Source organism: Peromyscus maniculatus, chromosome 2, assembly GCF_049852395.1.
Source record: "Peromyscus maniculatus bairdii isolate BWxNUB_F1_BW_parent chromosome 2, HU_Pman_BW_mat_3.1, whole genome shotgun sequence".
In the NCBI taxonomy this organism is placed as follows: Eukaryota; Metazoa; Chordata; class Mammalia; order Rodentia; family Cricetidae; genus Peromyscus; species Peromyscus maniculatus.
In genome coordinates, this window is record NC_134853.1 from 154,456,703 (window position 1) to 154,476,382 (window position 19,680).

At 46.5% G+C, this 19,680-nt stretch overlaps 1 protein-coding gene across 1 annotated transcript; it reads right to left on the bottom strand.

Moving 5' to 3' along the window:
• Nucleotides 1–2,690: 2,690 nt before the first annotated feature.
• LOC102904209 (large ribosomal subunit protein P2-like) lies at nucleotides 2,691–3,233 on the bottom strand (the record flags this gene model as incomplete). The annotated part of the gene is made up of 1 exon (XM_076563623.1): nucleotides 2,691–3,233. A coding segment is annotated over one exon (471 nt), but the record flags the coding sequence as incomplete, so codon positions are not given.
• Nucleotides 3,234–19,680: the final 16,447 nt, after the last annotated feature.

A 19,680-nucleotide genomic window follows, 5' to 3' on the forward strand; every position in this document is an offset into this window, starting at 1 on the left:
TCATATATTTGAATGCTTAGTCATTCAGGAGTGGCACTACTTGAGAAGGATTAGGAGGTGTGGCCTTGTTTGAGGAAGTGTATCATTGGGGGTGGGCTTTGAGGTTTCAAAGAGGCCCAGGGTCACTCTCTCTGCTGCCTGTGGATCTGGATGTAGAACTGTCAGCTACTTCTCCAACACCATGTCTGCCACTTCTCCAACACCATGTCTGCCTATGTGTCACCATGCTCTCTAACTTGATGATTTTGGGCTAAACCTCAGAAACCATAAGCAAGCCCCAATTAAATGCTTTCTTTCTTAGAGTTGCCATGGTGTCTCTTCACAGCAATAGAACACTGATTAAGGCAACCATCCTGCCATAGTGAACTGTATCTCCTCAAACTATGAGCCAAGGCGAATCCTCCTCCCTTCTGTTGCTTCCTTCTTTCAGGACTACTCGGAGGTTAGTACTTACAAAACCTCAATGCTGGGGTGCAGAAGGAAGGCAGTCACCCAAAGCTCAAAGGCACATGGTCCCTAAAGCTTGTGTTGGCAGAAACTACCAAGTTCTATACTTCCAAGCCATTGCTCTTAGTCCTGCAGACACCTCCCTGTGGGAGCCCACGGAGGTTTCCTAGTGAGACCTGAGCTTGCTTTACCCAGCAGCGCTGCATTAGGGGATGGCTTGACCACGTGCATGGTTACCAGGTGTGGTCTGCACTTGGTTGTGCTGGGGGAGGTCTTTTGCTCCAACCCTTGGCATTCCCTTAAAAGCCCTTTAGCAGAGACAGGAGGAGCCAGTGGGTTTTGATCCAGGCCCTCCTGAGGCTATCCTATGTTTCTAACTCTCTTTCTCCTCTATATTTTTATCTAAATATTTCTCACTTCTCCCTCCTCAAGAGTACCCTGGGGGGAAAAGTGGGAGCTGGTCTCCCTCACCACCTTGAGAGGCAACACTGTTACTGTCATTTCCCACTGCTACCGAAGATACCACTAGAATCCAGAAGCCAGAAGAGAATCAGCTTCCTTTAAAATATATATCATACCTATGCTTCTTGTCAGCAGACTCTAAGTAGAAGGCAGCCAGGCAAGAGCTAGGAAAATACCGTTTGTCTTTCTCCGATGCACAGCGGAGTGAGGAGGTGGACAGGTAGGGCGGAGAGCAGCAGACAAATGACCAGAGTGATCTGTTCCTGTGCTCAGCCCAGTGTTCGACCTCATTAATCTACAGATACTTCTTATTACAACTGTAACAACCCACAAAAGGAGGCAGAAATCCCTCACACAAAGATCCATTCTCTCCCTGCCAAAAATGAGAAACGAAATTCATCTTTGAAGGCTGGGGCTGGAGGGCAGTGATCAAGCATATGCTTAACACAGAGAAGATCTTGGTTCTATCCAGCACTGAAGAAAAAGGATGGATTGTTGTTGTTGTTGTTGTTGTTGTTTACATATTTATTTTTATTTGATGCATATGTGTATGTACCCACAGAGGTACACATTTGTACCCACAGAGGTCCAATAAGGGCATCAGATCTCCGGGAACTGGAGTTACAGGTGGTTGTGAGCTGTCAGACAGGTGCTGGGATTGAACCCAGGTCTCCTGCAGGAATAACAAGTGCTATTAACCACTGAGCCATCTTTCCAGCCCCCAAAATTTTTTAAGGGAGAAAGTAGACTCTATCTCGTGTTTATCATTGAGTGATAAGTCCTCATGACAATCCATCTTTTTTGTCAGCTTAACTGAACATATAGAATCACCATGGAAACAGACAACTGGATGTGATTGTGGAGGTTCCTCCAGAAAGGTTCAGCTGACAGCAAAGATCTACTCTAAATGTGATGGCACCTTGCCATGAGCTGGGGTTGGAGACTAATACCAGCGATTATCTCTCTCTGCTTCCTGATTGTGGATACAATGTCACCCACATTGTATGACAATGCGTAACCTCATGTTCCTGCCTACATGCCTTTCCCACCATGATAGACTAAATTGCTTAGAACTCTGAGCCAAATATGGGCTGGAGAGATGGCTCAGTGGTCCAGAGCACTGACTGTTGTGGAACAATCTTTGCACACTGTAAATATGTATCACTCTCGTTGGTTAATAAAGAGCTGAGTGGCCTATAGCTGGGCAGGAGAGATTGGGCAGGAGAGCCAGAGTATGAGGATGCTGGGAAGATGGAGGGCGGAGTCAGAAGAGTTGCCAGGAAATGCAGAGGGAGCAAGACATGCTGAAGGACAGGTAAAGCCACGAGTCACATGGCAGCACATAGATTAATGAAAATGGGTTAATTTAAGTTGTAAGTGCTAGTTAGTAATAAGCCTGCACTATAGGCCAAGCATTTGTATATAATATTAAGTCTCCAGGTCGGTTATTTGGGAACTAGCGGGTGGGAAAGAAAAGTGTGCCTACAACTGACTGTTCTTCCAGAGGATCTGGGTTCAATTCCCAGCACCCATATGGTGGCTCTCAAACCACCTGTAACTCCAGTCCCAGGAGATCAGACATCCTCTTCTGGGCTCTCAGCGCACCAGGCGTGTATATGTTGCACAGACATACAAACTGACAAAATAACCATTCACATAAAGTAAATTTAAAAATAGAAAAAGAAAAAGAACTATTAATCAAAATGAACCCTTCCTTCTGTGAGTTGCTTTTGTCAGAAAAGTAGCTACAGCCCCCGCTCTTGGCCCAACCGCACTTCCGTCTGGATGGTCTAAAATTCAAAGATACACTGGAGTCGGGCACCATACTGTCTTCATAGCATTCTTTTCTTTTTTCAAGCTATATTAAAAGGCCTTATTTGCACAGGAGCAGGAATGTCATTAAACCAGCCAAATGCCATGTCCTCGTCTGACTCCTCAGACTCCTCTTCCGTCTTGTTTTTCTTCGCCTCCGCTTGCAGCAGGGCAGAGCCGCTGCAGGAGCTGCGTCGGCAGAGGGAGCAGAAGTCAGCCGCAGCCCTACCAGCAGCCCCACCAGCAGCCCCACCAGCAGCCCCACTGGCCAGCTTCCCAACCTCCTGGGCCCTGACCTCGTCAATGTGTCTTTCATTCAGCTCACTGATGGCCTTGTTGAGTTGGTCTATGCCCACGCTGTCTAGAATCTTCTTGATGTCCTGGGCACCACGGGAGGAGGTGGCCCCAAGGGTGATTAGCAGGTAGGAGGCAATGCACAGGCCTCCCTGTGCGAACTCAGGCAAGTGTGAGAAGATGCTGACGCAAGGGGCAATGAGGGTTTGAAACCACTTTTAACGTTCTTTCTCAGGAGCCTTTCATGAATCCCTTTTATCTTCAAAGACAAAAGCTGCTGAGGTCAGCGTCCCCCAAAGGTGTGGTTGAAGCCTTGGTCTCCAGCCTGTTGGAAGTAGATGGAACTAACTTTCTCTCTCTCTCTCTCTCTCTCTCTCTCTCTCTCTCTCTCTCTCTCTCTCTCTCTCTCTCTCTCTCTTTCTCTCTCTCTTTCTCTCTCTCTCTTCCTTCCTTCCTTCTTTCCTTTCTTCTTTCTTCTTTCTTATTTTTGTTTTTTTGTTTTGTTTTTCGAGACAGGGTTTCTCTGTGTAGCTTTGCGCCTTTCCTGGAGCTCACTTGGTAGCCCAGGCTGGCCTCGAACTCACAGCGATCCGCCTGGCTCTGCCTCCCGAGTGCTGGGATTAAAGGCGTGCGCCACCACCACCCGGCTCTTTCTTATTTTTTAAGATAGAGTCTCACTGTACAGTCATGGCTAGTGTGGAACTCACTCTGCAAACCACCCAAGGCCTCAAATTCACAGGGATCCTGCCTACCTGTGCCTCCAGAGCACTGGGATTTACATGCCACCGTAGCCAGTGTGGTGGAATTTTTAAGAGGTGGAGCTTGACTGGAAATTAAGTGATGGAGGGCATGCCCTTGAAGGGGATATTGGGACCGCTCCTGCTCTCTTTGCCCCCTGGCTGCAGGAAGTGAGCAGCTTCCTCCGGTGTATGCCAGGCACCATGCACTTCCCCATCCCAGATCCAGAGCAAAAGAGCTAAGCAACCATGGTCTGAGCCTTGGACCAAAAGCAAGTATTTGTCGTGTGGAGAGGTGGCACACACTTGCTATCCCAGCATCTTGAGAGCAGTGGTTCTCAACCCTCCTAACACTGTGACCCTTTAATACAATCCTTCGATGTGGTAACCCCCGGCCACACAATTATTTCATTTCTACTTCATAAGTATGATTTTGCTACTGTTATGAATCCTAATGTAAATATCTGTGTTTTCCAAGGGTCATAGGTGACGTTTAGAAGATAAAGGCAGGGCGAGCAGAAGTTCAAAGTTATCCTTGTCCACTAAGTGAGTTATAGGTCAGCCTGAAGTACATGAGACCCTAATCTCCAAACAACAAAAACCAGGGATGGAGATGACTGTTCTGTTCTTCTGATCACGTGCTACAAAACCATGAGGACCAGAGGTCAAATGCCAGAACTCCTGTGACAGAGGGCCATATTGCCAGCTCCTGACATTCCAGCTGTTGGAGAGCTGACACCTTTGCTGGCCTCCATACATTTTCATACATGTGCACTGGTACACATATATGTACACATGCTCCCACAGATAACAGACATTCATAAATAAATAAAATAAATATATTTTAAATTTTTTCTTTTGTTTCTTTTCTTTCTTTTTTTTGGGGGGGTGGGGTGGTAGTTTTCGAGACAGGGTTTCTCTGGCTGTCCTGGAACTTGCTCTGTAGACGAGGCTGACCTCAAACTCACTGAGATCTTCCTGCCCCTGCCTCCCAAGTGCTGAGATTAAAGGCGTGCGCCACCACTACCCAGCTAGTTTTTTTTTTTTCTTGATGGTGTAGTGGCACATGCTTTTAATCCTAGCACTCAGGAGGGAGACGCAGGCAGATCTGTGTGAGTTCCAGACCAGCCAGAGCTGCATAGTGAGAGTCTGTCCCATTTTTTTTTTCCTTTTCTCCTCATAAATTAGTTATCTCATGTATTTTAACAGTAGTGGAAGTCTGACTAACATGGCTTCAGATCTAAGGCCTTACTAAACTAGACCCAATGCCCTTCTGTTACCTCTGTTAGCTTCAGCTGAACCCAGAGTCAATCTGAGGGAGCCTCAGTTGAGGAACTGCCTGGATCAGACTAGCCTGTGGGTGTGTGTGTGTGTGGGGGGGGCATTTTCTTGATTGCTAATTGATATGCAAGGGCCAGGACCACTGTGGGAGGTGCCCCCTGGGCGGTGGGAGGTGGGGGGATGGGGGGATGGGGGGGTGGGGGAGGGTCTGGGCTGTTTAGAAAGCTGGCTGAGCTCCAGTCAGAGGAAACAAGCCGGTAGGCACTGTTCCTCCATAGTCTTCACTTCCTCCCTCCAGATTCCTGCCTTGGCTTTCGTCCAGGATGGACTGTAACCTGGAAACTGAAATAAACCCTTTCCTCCCCAAGTTCTTCTGAGTCCGGTTGTTTAGTCCAGCACCAGGGACGCATGCCACGCTCCTCACTGTGGAAACCACACTGATTTAGAGTTCCCTTCCCTAACACACCTTGTCTGCCCCTCCCTCCAAGCTTTTCAGTTTCACTCCCGAGCCCCACAGTGACTCATTATTCAAGGCCTGGCTCCAGTTCAGGTCTTCCACACAGCCCTATCCTAAAGGCACAAGCCCTCCAGAACTATCCAGGCTCCCTGGGTTTGCTTTTTCCTGGCTACCTCACAGCACCCTGGGGATAATGTCTCCTACGCCTCCCTTTATTGATGACTGGCTGGCTGTGGAAGTCGGGGAAATGAATTGGCAGTACACAGCGGGCTATTCATTTGAAGCCCAAGATACTAACTGCCCAACCTCTGCTTCCGGTAGTCTCCCTTAGTGCCCACGCAGGCTATCTGATTCTGAATGATCTAATTCAATATCTCGATTCACCATCAGAACTTCCAAGTTCAGCTGGCCCTCAGAGACACTGTTTGCAGATTATGACCAAGCTAGCCGCTGGCAGGCTGAGGTGGTTAGTGATCAGTGGGGCTTGCCAGCCAATATCAAGACAGCAACAGAAAAAATGCTTTCCAGGGGGGCTGCTGGATGACAATTGTTCACCCTAAGAAAAGCTAGGACGGGTGGCCAGAAAACTTTAAAGACCCCAAACAATAATTTTCTGATTAGCTGTCCTGGGACTGGTCATGGCAAAGGATAGAGTAAGTGAAATAGCCATAAATATTCCTTTTCTGTAGCGATGTTGGTTTAGATTTGGTTTGGTGTCCTAAGGTGTGGTCTCATGTAGCCCAGGCTGGACTCACACTCTCTATGTAGCAGCGAATGGTCCTGAGCATCCTACCCCCACCTTCCAAATGCTAGGATTACAGGTATGAGTCACCTCGCTTTTTAGAGGGTTTTGTTTGTTTGTTTGTTTGTTTGTTTGTTTTGAGACAGGGATTTCTCTATGTAGCTTTGCGCCTTTCCTGAAACTCACTCTGTAGTCCAGGCTAGCCTCAAACTCACAGAGATCTGCCTGGCTCTGACTCCCGAGTGATGGGATGTGCCACCATTGCCCGGCCAGCCTTAGAGTTTTTAAGAGATGATTAATATACAAGTCTCTCGATTTGAATCCCAGTCTTGCAGAAAAGAAGCCAGGCTTGGTGGCACAAACCTATAGTATCAAAACTTGGTGGGCAGAGACAGGATTGCCTCAGATTCTAGCCCAATCTAGTTTATATGGCAAAACTCTACCTTTTAAAAAGTAGAAATGAGCCAGGCAGTGGTGGTACACGCCTTTAATCCCAGCACTCGGGAGGCAGAGGCAGGTGGATCTCTGTGAGTTCGAGGCCAACCTGGTCTCCAAAGCGAGTTCCAGGAAAGGCACAAAACTACACAGAGAAACCCTGTCTCGAATAAAGCAAACAAACAAACAAACAAACAAAAAAAAAAAAAAAAAAAAAAAAAAAAAAGAGCCTGTAGATATGGCTCTTGTCACGGTCCTACCCAGATCGAGACAAGTTTCTGTCCCCAACTACAGTTCAGTTTTCCTCATTGGGAAAGTGAGGAAATTGAATTAGGTAATCTCCCAGGAACCTTCCAATCATGAAATCCAAATTTATCGCTCAGTGCTTTCTGTTCTCGTTATAAAGTATCTAACTACTCATTGATGAGCTGTCTGCCATGTTTGAGGCCGCCGCATACGACTGAACACATCCAGAGAGCACAGCTGATGTCATAATCTGTGTAAACTACACCCTGGTGTTGGGTGTTGTCTTAGTCACTTTTCCCGTGACCAGATACCCTGACAAAAGCCATTCAGAGGAAAGAGAGTTGCTTCTGGCGTACAGTTTGAGGGTGCAGTCCACCATGCTGGGGAGATGGAGCTCGATCCTAAGAACCCGGAGTCAGATATTGGGGTAAAGCTGAAAGATCAGGGAATCTAAGGAGCAGCCAGTCACTTCTTCCATCCCTGGATTCTCTGACCGAATGGGTCAATCTTGTCTGGGCAAATCCTCAGACTGAATGGGCGAGATCCTGTTTCTACCCCTCTTATATTCCTGTCTTCACCTCCCTAGCGCTGGGATTAAAGGTTTGAGCCTCCCATGTGCTGGGATCAAAAGTGTGAGCCGCTGGGTGGTGGTAGTGCACGCCTTTGATCTCAGCACTCAGGAGGCAGGGCCAGGCAGACCTCTGAGTTTGAGGCCAGCCTGGGCTACAGAGTGAGTTCCAGGAAAGGCGCAAAGCTACACAAACCCCGTGGGGGGGGGGGGGTAGAGCCACCACTGCCTGGCTTCTAGGATTAACTCGTGGCTAGCTCCACCCTCTGAGCTCCAGGCAAGCTTTATTTGTCAGAACACAAACAAAATATCATACAACAGGGAGTCATGGCGGCAGGAGCTGGAAACAGCGGCTTATATCACGTTCACTGAAAGGAAGCCAAGAGCTTCTGATGATTGCTTTTTCTTTTTTCTTCAGTCCTGGATCTCAACCCATGAAACCCTCACAGTGGGAGGGTCTTCCCACCTCAGGTAACCTAATCTAGAGAATCCTCCGGGTCCTGGGAAGTTGACAGTCAGTATTAACCAACACAGGTGGTACACAATCCGATTATGCTCTTCGATTGGGTAAATAAGTAAGATCATGTAATTATATAATAAGTATATATATGTGTATATGTTTAACTTTTCTTCTTTTCATGTGCTTGTTGAGGGATACATGTGTCATGTGTATGTGTGTTCACATCTATGTGGGTTCAAGTGTGTATACAGGTGCACATATATGCATGTGGAGGAGGTCAGAGGTTGATGTTGGAAATCATTTTTTTTTTTCTGAGACAGGGTTTCTCTTGGTATCCCTGTTGTTCTGGAACTTGCTCTGTTGACCAGGTTGGCCTCAAACTTAGAAATTCTCCTGCCTCTGGAGTGCTGGGATTAAAGGCGTAAACCGCCACGCCCGGCTAAATTCCTCACAAACCTTTTGAAAATGTCAGGGGATTGGATTATTCAGGTTTGGGGTGGGGGTTGGGTTTTTGCTGGTGTTGTCTATTTGTTTGGGAATGTTGTTCAGGGTTTTTGTGGATTTCTTATTTGATTGTTAAGTATGGGTGTGTCTCTGTGGGGGTGCAAGCACTTGAGGGCAGGTGCCTGTGGAGGACAGACAGGCGGTCAGATCCTCGGAGCTGGAGTCACAGGCAGGTGTGAGCTGCCCAGTATGGGTGCTGGGAACTGAACCTGGGCCCTCTGCAAGAACAGTATGTGCTCTGAGAGCTGAAACATCTCTCTAACCCCCCTGTTTGAGATTCCCGAGATACCGTCTCAAACTGCTGATCCTCCTGCCTCTGTGACAGTGAAAACTGTGTCAGCTAAAGTGAATGTTGGGTTGAGACGGCCAGGCTGGGAACCCCAGACAGGAAGTAGAAGGGCTTGCAGTGGGGGATGAGGCCGCCAAGCTGACTAGAGAAGAGGTCGGAGAGGACCCTGTGGGGAACAGCAAAGCCCGTCTCCACAGATCTGGCTGGCTCCCAGGAAGCTGCCCTGTGGAACAGTCCCGAGGCACTGATGTCCTTTCGCACTCATTTTGCACCCAATGTAGTTAATTGCAGCAAACTAAATTATAAGAACGGCTTCCAAGAAAACTGTCACTGTCCTGGGAAGGAGAACACCCCAGGCCCTCCATAGGCAAGGAGTTAAGACACTCCAAGATAGAGATGTGGCCAAGAACTTTTTGAATAAAAACCCTAATAGTGCAGGTAACGACGCTAAGAATTGACCAGTGGGACTACGCAAAGCAAGGAACTAGTAGATAGGATAGACACACCACAGAAGGAAACGATGGCCAGCTATGCTTCAGATAGGGGCTTAACGTCTAGATATGTACAGAATTAAACACACATACAAGGCCGGGCGGTGGTGGCACACGCCTTTAATCCCAGCACTCGGGAGGCAGAGAAAGGTGAATCTCTGAGTTTGAGGCCAGCCTTGTCTACAAAGTCAGTTCCAGGAAAGTCAGAGCTGTTACACAGAGAAACTCTGTCTCAAAAAACCAAAACCAACAATAATAAAACCAGGTTGGCAATGTGGCTCTCCCCATAAAAGTCTTACCACAAGCCTGGCTACCTCAGTTTGATCCTCAGAACCTACATAAAGATGGAAGGACAAAATGGACTCCACAAAGTTGTCCTCTGACCTCCACACATGCATGGAAGCACACTCACTTCACCCTACCCTGCACACCATGCACACGCTCACAAAACAAACAATTTACATTTTTTTCCCTCAGTGGGAAACACACACAACAACCTGACAATCAGTAAATGGACCAATGAGTTGAACAGACAGTTCTCAAGAAATATAAACAGCCAATAAGTATTTTAAACAGTGTTGGGCATCCTTGGCCATCGAGAAGATGCAAATTAAAACTACTTAGGCCAGGCGGTGGTGATGCACGCCTTTAATCCCAGCACTCGGGAGGCAGAGCCAGGCGGATCTCTGTGAGTTCGAGGCCAGCCTGGACTACCAATGAGTTCCAGGAAAGGTGCAAAGCTACACAGAGAAACCCTGTCTCAAAAAAACAAAACAAAACAAAACAAAAACAAACAAAAAAAATTACTTAGAAGCTGAACATGGTGGTTCGAACACCTTTAATCCTAGCACTTGGGAGGCAGAGGCAGATAGATCTCTGAGTTCGAGGCCATCCTGGTCTAGAGAGTGAAATCCAGACCACTGGGGGCTACACAGAGAAACCCTGTCTCGGAAAACAAAACAAAACTACTTGGAGATTTCATCTCATACTAGTCAGAATGGCTATCATCAAGAATACTGTGGTAGCTCACAGAGGCTTCCTGGTGAGACCTTACTCAATGTCAGAGAATCTGGGCTTGTTTTAAAGGGTCTACACTTGGCTGCACGTTGTACTTTGATCTTTTTTTTTTTTTTTTTGAGACAGGGTTTCTTTGTGTAGCTTTGCGCCTTTCCTGGAACTCACTTGGTAGCCCAGGCTGGCCTCGAACTCACAGATATCCGCCTGCCTCTGCCTCCCGAGTGCTGGGATTAAAGGCCTGCCGCCACCGCCACCCAGCGTACTTTGATCTTGATAAGGGGAGGTCTTTTGCCTAACCCCTTGGCATTGTATAAAGAGCCCTTTGGAATAAAGGACTGGGTGACTAGGGATTGACCCAGGGCCCTCCCAAAGCTATCCTGTGTCTCTGTCTTTCTTATTGTCTCTTCAATAGGTCAGAGCTGGACTCCCACAGACTCCCACAGACTACAAATGAAGGACCAGGAGTGGTGGCACAGGCTTTTAATTTCAGCCCTGAGGAGACAGAGGCAGGCAACCTCTGTAAATTCTACGCAAGCCTGGTCTACATAGAAAGTTCCAGATCATCCAGGGCTACAGTGTTAAAAGAAAGAGAGAGGGTGTGGTGGGGTGTAGTTTACTTTTAATCCCAACACTTGGGAGGCAGAGGCAAACTGAGTTTGAGGCCAGTCTGGTCTGCATAGGGAGCTGCAGGCTAACCAAGGTTACATAGTGAGACCCTGTCTCAAAACAAACAAAGACGACAAGGAAACAAATGGCAGCAATGGCAGGTCAGGAACCAGGGAAACCCTTATTCTGTCGTGGGAGTATACACTGATGCAGCCGGGATGGAGGTCTCTCAAGAGATGGCTCTGTGGTTAAGAAGAGCCCTTGTGGCTTGTGTTGGCTAATCTTGGTGGCCAACTTGACTATATTTGTAATCACCAAAACCCCAAGCAGCTGGGCACACTTATGGGGGGTGGTCTTGCTTGGATCATGTGAGGTGGGAAGACCCACCCCAAATCTGGGTCGTACCTTCTGTTAGCAGCCCACATAAAAGGACGTGGCAGAAGGAGGCCTTTGCATTTCACCTGCTCACCCCCCACTCCCACTGGCAAGTTCATCTATCCTACTGCCGAAGCGTCCCTTCGAGGCTATTAGAACTACTTCTCCGGGATTCCAGTGTAGATCTCCAGCACTAGAGAGGGACTGCTGAGACATGTAGACTTGTGAATTCTTGGCCTTTCTATCCAGAGACAGCCATCATGAACTACTTGGACCACAGCCTGTCAGACACTCTAATAAATGTCCCTTTGATATTGATTATCGTTCTCTTAGTTCTGTTCCTCTAGAGAACCCTGACTAATACATTGTTCTTGCACAGGGCCCAGGTTCAATTCCCAGTACCCATATGATGGCTCATGACCATCCTCAACTCCAGTTCTAGGTGATTCAATGCCTTCTTCTGACCTCTGAGGGTACAAAGGTATACATGTAGTACAAGACATAGATGCGGGTCAAAACACTCATGCACATAAAATAAATCTTTTAAGGCTGTGATATAGCATCATTGTTTGAGTATTTATCTAGCATGGAGAAGGCCCTAGGTTCAATTCCTATCCCCAGCTTTAAACTGAGCCTGTGGTGGATCACTGAAATCCTAACACTTGGGAGGTAGAAGTTGGAGTTCTAGATTGTTCAAGATTGGCCGGGCTTGGTGGCACAGGCTTTTATCCCAGCACTCAGGGCACAGGGGCAGGTGGATCTCTGTGAGTTTGAGGCTAGCCAAGTCTACAGAGTGAGTTCCACAACCACCAGGGCTACACAGAGAAACCCTTTCTTCAAAAAAAAAAAAAACAAAAAAAAATTCAAGGTCAAGGTTATCATCAGAAACACTGTGAGTTCAAGGCCAGCTTAAGCTTCAAGGGACACCATTTCAAAACTAACGAACAGACCAGGGCTGGGGTATGGCTCAGCTGATGACATAAAACATAAACTAAGCCTTGGTTCAGTCTGCAGCACTGCAGATAAGCAAATAGATGACATTGAAATAAAAAGATGTACTTTCCCACCGCCCTAAGACAGCACTAAAAAAAAGGGTTGTTTTTTTCCAGTGTGTGTGTGTGTGTGTCTATGTCAGGGTATGTGTGCATGAGTGTAGATGCCCTCAAAGCAGACACGGGTTAAAAGGAAGAGTGTGGCTGGGCGGTGGTGGCGCACGCCTTTAATCCCAGCACTCGGGAGGCAGAGCCAGGCGGATCTCTGTGAGTTCGAGGCCAGCCTGGACTACCAAGTGAGTTCCAGGAGAGGCGCAAAGCTACACAGAGAAACCCTGTCTCGAAAAACCAAAAAAAAAAAAAAAAAAAAAAAAAAAAGGAAGAGTGTGAATTGACTTATGGGTGGGTATAAATATGTATGTGACCCAAGTTTCCAACTCACAGGTATCTAAAGAACACTAAGTCCTCATTGTGAGAAACTGGTGCATTGGCTTCTCACCAGTGAGAAGGCCCATTCACAAGAAACACCAGGTACATCTTAGTAAGCAAAGAAAATGAATGTGCTCCAATTGGTTGGTCACCCACAGAGACACGACATGAGCAGCTGTCACTTGTGGGCGCCATGGGCCCTGGCCCCCGACTGTGAGTGGCTGTGGCCTTGCTTGCTGACCTTGATCAGATGTCCTCCCTATTCAGATTCCCTGCCGGTATCCACCCTTCTGAATGCTTAAGGGAAGTTCCTTGTTTGTGCATCCTGCATTTTGGGCGTTAACTACTTAGATGCTAGAATGTAGAACATTGGGTCTGCAATGTAGACCATTGATAGCGAACTTCTGCCCTCCGGGGGTTCCTCCATTTGTGCTGTAAGCCTGTATTTAAGGTTTCTTCCCTCTTTCAATAAACGGCATTCGACATCCAATCGTGATGAATGACTCGCTGTCTCTTGTCTCTATTTTTAATCCGCAGCCCTTTGCTCGGACATGGTGAACGGGTATCGATAATGCAGGCGTTACCGCTACAAATGGAGGTTCCTACCGAGATCTGAGAAAGAAGGACCAGCTGACAGACACTCTTGGAAGGCCGGCCGGCATTTTAAAGGTAAGAGTGGATTGAAATGGCGGCGGCTAGCTCACAGTCACTCCTCGAGGAACAATTAATTGGACTGTTGAGGCGGCAAGGCACTATTATTAAGAGCAAGACGGCTAAAGATTTTGTTCAAATCCTCCAGAATGCTAGTCCTTGGTTTCTGGTCTCCGGAGGATTTAATATACCAGATTGGGAACAGGTCAAGGTTGACTTACAGAAATATTTGCAAAAAGAAGGGCCTGATTCCGTATCCTTAGCTACTTTTTCTTTGTGGCGCTTGGTTAAGGATGCATTGCTTAGTGATGATATTGAAGTCCAAGAACACTTAAATGAAGCTAAAGCTGTGTTGGAGGAGTTTCAGATAGAGGAGGCTCTCAGAACCCTTCAAACTTCTGATGTTTCTGATTCGGCAGAGTCGTCTTCCGATTCTGCAGAGTCATCTTCAGAGGGTGATGATGTAGAAGTCAGATCAGAAAAGGATGCTAGATGCCTAAGAGGGAAATCACAGATTTCTCGCAAGGATAGACCTCCAACCCATAACCCTGACTTTTGCAACACGGAAGTCCTTCCTTCCGCACCCATGGAGGGATTGACGGGGGGAGTTGCTTACCCGGTTATAGAGACTCAAAATGCTCAAGGACAGAGACAAAGGGAGCACAATCCTCTAGATTTTAAAAGCATCAAACAGCTCAAGGAAGCTGTGATGTCATATGGGCCCCATGCTCCTTTTACCACCGCTATACTTGAATCTTTTTCTGCCTTAAATTGCACCCCTAGCGATTGGATGCAGTTGTGTCGCGCTGCTCTCTCTGGGGGGGATTATTTAATTTGGAGGAGTGAGTTTCAAGAACATTGTCAAACTACAGCTAATAGAAATGCTGCTGCAGGCTTCCCGGCTCGTAATCTTGAGATGCTCACGGGTACAGGGCAGTATGCCACTTTACAAGCACAGATTTTATATGATCCTGCAGTTTATGCACAGATTAGTGTGGCCGCTACCAGAGCATGGAAAGGGCTACCTAATAAAGCTGCTGGTGAACAACTATCTAAAGTCATTCAAGGGCCGTCAGAACCATTTGCAGAATTTGTAGATCGCCTGCTTCAACTAGCAGGGAGAGTGTTTGGGGATGTTGATCAAGCCATGCCCAAAGTAAAGCAACTGGCCTTTAAAAATGCCAATAAATATTGCAAGGAGGCCATTAGGCCTCATAAAAATAAGAGCTTAAATGATTATCTTAAACTATGTAGAGATATAGATGGGCATCACATCATGGGACAGGTAATGGCCTCAGCCATGAGGGGGATTAATTCTGGAGGAAACCGCCCAAAAACCTGTTTTGGATGCGGCCAGCAAGGTCATATTAAGAAAAATTGTCCTGGAGCCCAAGCAACGGCAAAGACACCGGGACTTTGCCCGCGATGTAAAAAGGGGCATCACTGGAGTAATGAGTGCCGATCTAAGGTTTATGCTCAGGGAAATATGTTACTGCCGTCGGGAAACAGGCAGCAGGGTCCGCTCCGGACCCCAGAAGCCAGGTGTATAGAGCCCTGGATACACCTGTCCCATCCCCAGTTTCCCACCATCCCATCCAGTTTGTTCCTCGAAGGAACCCCTTTTTGTCCAAGACCTTATCAGAGGCACCCCTGGAAGCGCAGGATTGGACCTCTGCTCCTCCACCAGAACAGTATTAACACCTCAGATGGGTCCCCAGGCTCTCGGTACTGGAGTTATGGGTCCACTACCTACAGGGTCTTTAGGACTGATTCTGGGCAGGAGTAGCGCTCTTATGTAAGGTATTAGAGTAATTCCAGGAGTGATAGATGAAGACTCTGAAGGGAAAATTAGAATTATGGTTGAGGCTGATAAAGGGGTGACAATTATTCCCCAGGGTGCTCGCATAACACAACTGCTTTTGATGCCCCGCTTTCATACTAATAATCCTTTTCTTAAACCACACAGAGGTGAGGGTAGATTTGGCTCTACGGGCCCTCTAACATGCTGGGTTTCCACCTTAGAACAAAGACCCATGCTAAATTTAAAAGTTAATGATCACAGTTTTCGGGGTCTTTTAGATACTGGCGCTGACACTTCAGTTATTTCTTTAAAACATTGGCCCGAAGCTTGGCCCCTTAAAGATTCTACCTCTCACCTACAAGGTATCAGCACAGCTCAGACGCCATTACAGAGCAAGCTACTTTTAAATTGGAAGGATGAGGAAGGTCATGCAGGAACTTTTCAACCATTTGTGCTACCTGACATTCCAGTAAACTTGTGGGGACGGGATGTGTTGGATGGCATGGGAGCGGTGCTTACTACACAGCCTGTACAACAGATGCTGAAGAGTCAGGGCTACTGACCGGACAAAGGCTTAGGGAAAATGTTGCAAGGAGACCCGCTCCCTGCGGCAGACAAAAACTGTGTCACTAGGGGTCCTGGCGATACTAGAGGATTAGGGTCTTTTCCATAGGGGTCACTGCACAGCAGCCTTCAATAATACAACCAATAAAAATCACTTGGAAAAGTGATGAGCCTGTATGGGTGGAGCAGTGGCCCCTTACTAAGGAAAAATTGGAGGCTGCGTATGCATTGGTTAAGGAGCAGTTAGATGCTGGACATATCATTCCCTCCACTTCACCTTGGAACTCACCTATATTTGTTATTAAAAGGAAATCAGGAAAATGGAGGCTATTACAGGATCTTAGAGCTGTAAATAAAACCATGCTTCTCATGGGAGCAACACAGCCTGGCTTGCCTGCCCCTGTGGCAATTCCTAAGCATTGGCACTTAATTGTGGTTGACTTGAGGGATTGTTTCTTCACCATTCCTTTGCATCCCGAGGACAGTCCTCGCTTTGCTTTCAGTGTTCCTTCAGAAAATCTTAAGGAACCTTATCAGAGATATCAGTGGGTGGTATTGCCTCAAGGAATGGCCAATAGCCCTACTATATGTCAAATTTATGTGTCTTTGGCCCTAGCTCCAGTTCGAAAAGCTTTTCCAGGTGTTTATATAATTCACTACATAGATGATATATTAATGGCTGCTAAAGATAAAAAACTTGTTTTTGATGCCTTTTCTAATTTACAAGAGGTTCTTAGCCTGGCTAATTTACAGATAGCCCCAGAAAAGGTACAGGTATCTTTTCCCTATCATTATTTAGGTCATGAATTGTTACGCACGGGCATACGCCCACAAAAGATTACTCTGCGTATGGATCAGCTACGCACACTTAATGATTTCCAAACCTTCCTGGGAGATATTCAATGGCTTCGGCCCACTTTAAAAATTCCAACAGGTCAGCTTCGCCCCTTGTATGATGTCTTAAAGGGTGACCCTGACCCTTCATCTCCCCGTAAATTAACAGCTGAAGGATGTGTAGCCCTACAACGTGTGCAAGAGGCCCTGGAACAGGCTCACGTACAGTATATAGATCTTAATTCTCCCTTATTGTATTTGATATTTTGTTTTACTCATTCACCTACTGGAGTGTTTTGACAAACAGGTCCTATTTTATGGGTACATTCCCCACCTTCTCCAGCAAAAATCATCACTCCTTATCCACAGGCTGTCGCTCAGATTATATTTAAGGGAATCAAGATCAGTGTTCAAACTTTTGGTAAGGAGCTAGATATTGTGGTGACCCCATACACCCAGTCTCAAGTAGCATGGTTGCAAGCTAATGATAATGATTGGGCCATATTGACATGCTCCATGCAGGGTCAGTTTGATACTCACTACCCCTCCAATGATGTGTGTCAATTTTTTAAATTGCATCCTGTTATATTTCCCAAGATAGTACAAATGAGTCCTATTCCTGAGGCCCGTGTGGTATTTACTGATGGCACTTGACGTGGTTTTGCTGTGGTGGTTTCTGGTAACATAGTAAAGAGAATAAAAGTCCAGGGCACTTCTGCCCAGGTGGCAGAGGTACAGGCGCTGTTGCTTGCTTTACAAATGTTTTCTGATGAGAGTGTAAATATTTATACCGATAGTCAATATGTGGCACATGCCATTATGCCTTTGGAAACAACAGCCTACATACCATCCATTTCTTCCATTCATGAATACTTATTGCAAGTGCAAGGACTTATATGGTCTCGCTCACATAACCTTTATGTGGGCCACATCAGAGCTCATACTCAATTGCCTGGACCTCTAAGTGAAGGTAATCAGAGGGCTGACGCCATTACTCGTATGGCTGTCACATTAGTCTGTTCTGCCTTTGATAAGGCTACTCAGTTGCATCAGTGTTATCATCTTAATGCTGCATCTCTCCGTTATCATACAGGCATAACCCGGGAACAAGCCATTCAGATAGTTAAATCATGCCCTATTTGTGTGGAATTTTTACCTGTTCCTCATTTGGGAGTTAATCCTCGAGGACTTTTACCTAATCATGTGTGGCAGATGGACGTCACACACGTGCCTTCCTTTGGAAAATTACAATATGTCCATGTGTCTATTGATACATATTCTTCTCTAATTTTTGCTTCTGTCCATTCAGGGGAAAAGGTTAAGGATGTAAAGAATCATTGTCTTCATGCTTTTGCTTACATGGGAGTGCCAAAATGCATAAAGACTGATAATGGTCCCGCCTACAGTAGTACGGGATTTTCAAAATTCTGCCAAGATTTTTCTATTGTTAATAAGACTGGTATTCCTTATAATCCTCAAGGGCAGGCTATAGTAGAACGCTGCCATCGTACCTTAAAAACTTATATTGCTAAAGTAAAAAGGGGGGAGCTAGGGGCTCATCTCTCCTCTCCACATTCTATTCTTTCCCTTGTTTTATATATTTTAAATTTTTTATCGGTGGATTCTGCTGGAGTATCTGCTGCAGATAAGCCCTGGAGGGCTCCTGTTGCAAATCATCCTCTGGTGCGATGGAAAGATCTTTCTACTGGCACTTGGAGGGGACCTGATCCGGTGTTGGTGTGGGCCCGGGGATCTGTTTGTGTCTTTCCACAGGACAATGAAGTTCCTCTTTGGGTTCCTGAACGCTGTGTGCGCCCTATGGCTGCTGCTGAATCCCAACATGGCAGAGACCTATTGGGCCTTTGTAAAACACTCTCCCCTTCTGATGCCAATGGGGATTGAGAGCCCAATACGGCCAGCCTTGGCAAACATTATTGTAAGCCTAGGAACTGTAGCCATGTGGTTGGATTCCTCAGAAGGTAATGTATGGTAACTTTTTTCAAAAAACATTGAGAATGTATCACACCTTGGAGATTAAGGATAACTCTGAAGGTCAATAAACTTCATTTGCTAACAGTAGCATGCCAGCTAAGCCTTTTTCGCATTTTGCAACCCCCCTCAAGCTGGTGTAGTACCTACTTTTCAGGAATGGCTCTGTGCAACATTTATTTGCCTCCTGAAATTCATCTAGCCTTTTTGAAGATACCTCAAAATTTGTGAGCCTGAATGTAGCCATTATTGAGGCCATTAGTTCTGCTCCTTGTTTGCTGTTTTTGTTTTCTGTTTTCTTTATGTTTCTCAGTTGTTCTCTTGCAGACCTGCCAGCCTAAGTAGTGCTGGAATCAAGAAAAATGGGCCTTGGTGGTTCGTGTTCCTGGAGCCGTGTCCATGCCAGTGGACCGTGGCAGCTAGACACAGATGATGCTCACACGCTCCAGAAGAGACTCTGACATCGCTGTTGCCGTTGTTGCTGTTATAGCAGTGGTGGCCACTGCTGCTATTGTTTCTGGGATTGCTATTTCATAATTGGTTACTACAGCTAGCACAATGGAGACCCTTGACAGCAAAAGTAGCTACCACAGTTAGTTAATCTTTCTTCTTATTGGGCATGATAAATTTAATTCCACTTCTATACATTATAATTGGCTTTGTAAGTTGTAAAAAATTATTGAAACTCAAGTTCCATTTGCTTATGGGATACCACCTTACAAGGACTCCAATTTGCAGTAAGGCTAGTTTAAGAAGGGAATGGTTCAATTGCCTTTAGCCTCCTGGCTATGGGTGGGTTAGGACTTCTGTTGGTCTTTTCTGTGTCGCACAGATTGCAAGCCCAGTGCCACTTTGAGATCTTTGGCAGCAGTCACTCTACAGCTCACATGGTTGAGTCTGTATGATAATGAGTATTCAGAGACGGGTCATGCTTGGGGGGCTGCCATCAACCTAAGACAGAGCACTTGTGTGGCCTGGGCAGGTGTCTCTATGACGGGTAAGGTGGTCTGCTGGTCCCACGCAACCTAAGACAGAAGCTCATTTAATAAAAAGGGGGGACCTGTGGGCGCCATGGGCCCTGGACCCCGACTGTGAGTGGCTGTGGCCTTGCTTGCTGACCTTGATCAGATGTCCTCCCTTTTCAGATTCCCTGCCGGTATCTACCCTTCTGAATGCTTAAGGGAAGTTGCTTGTTTG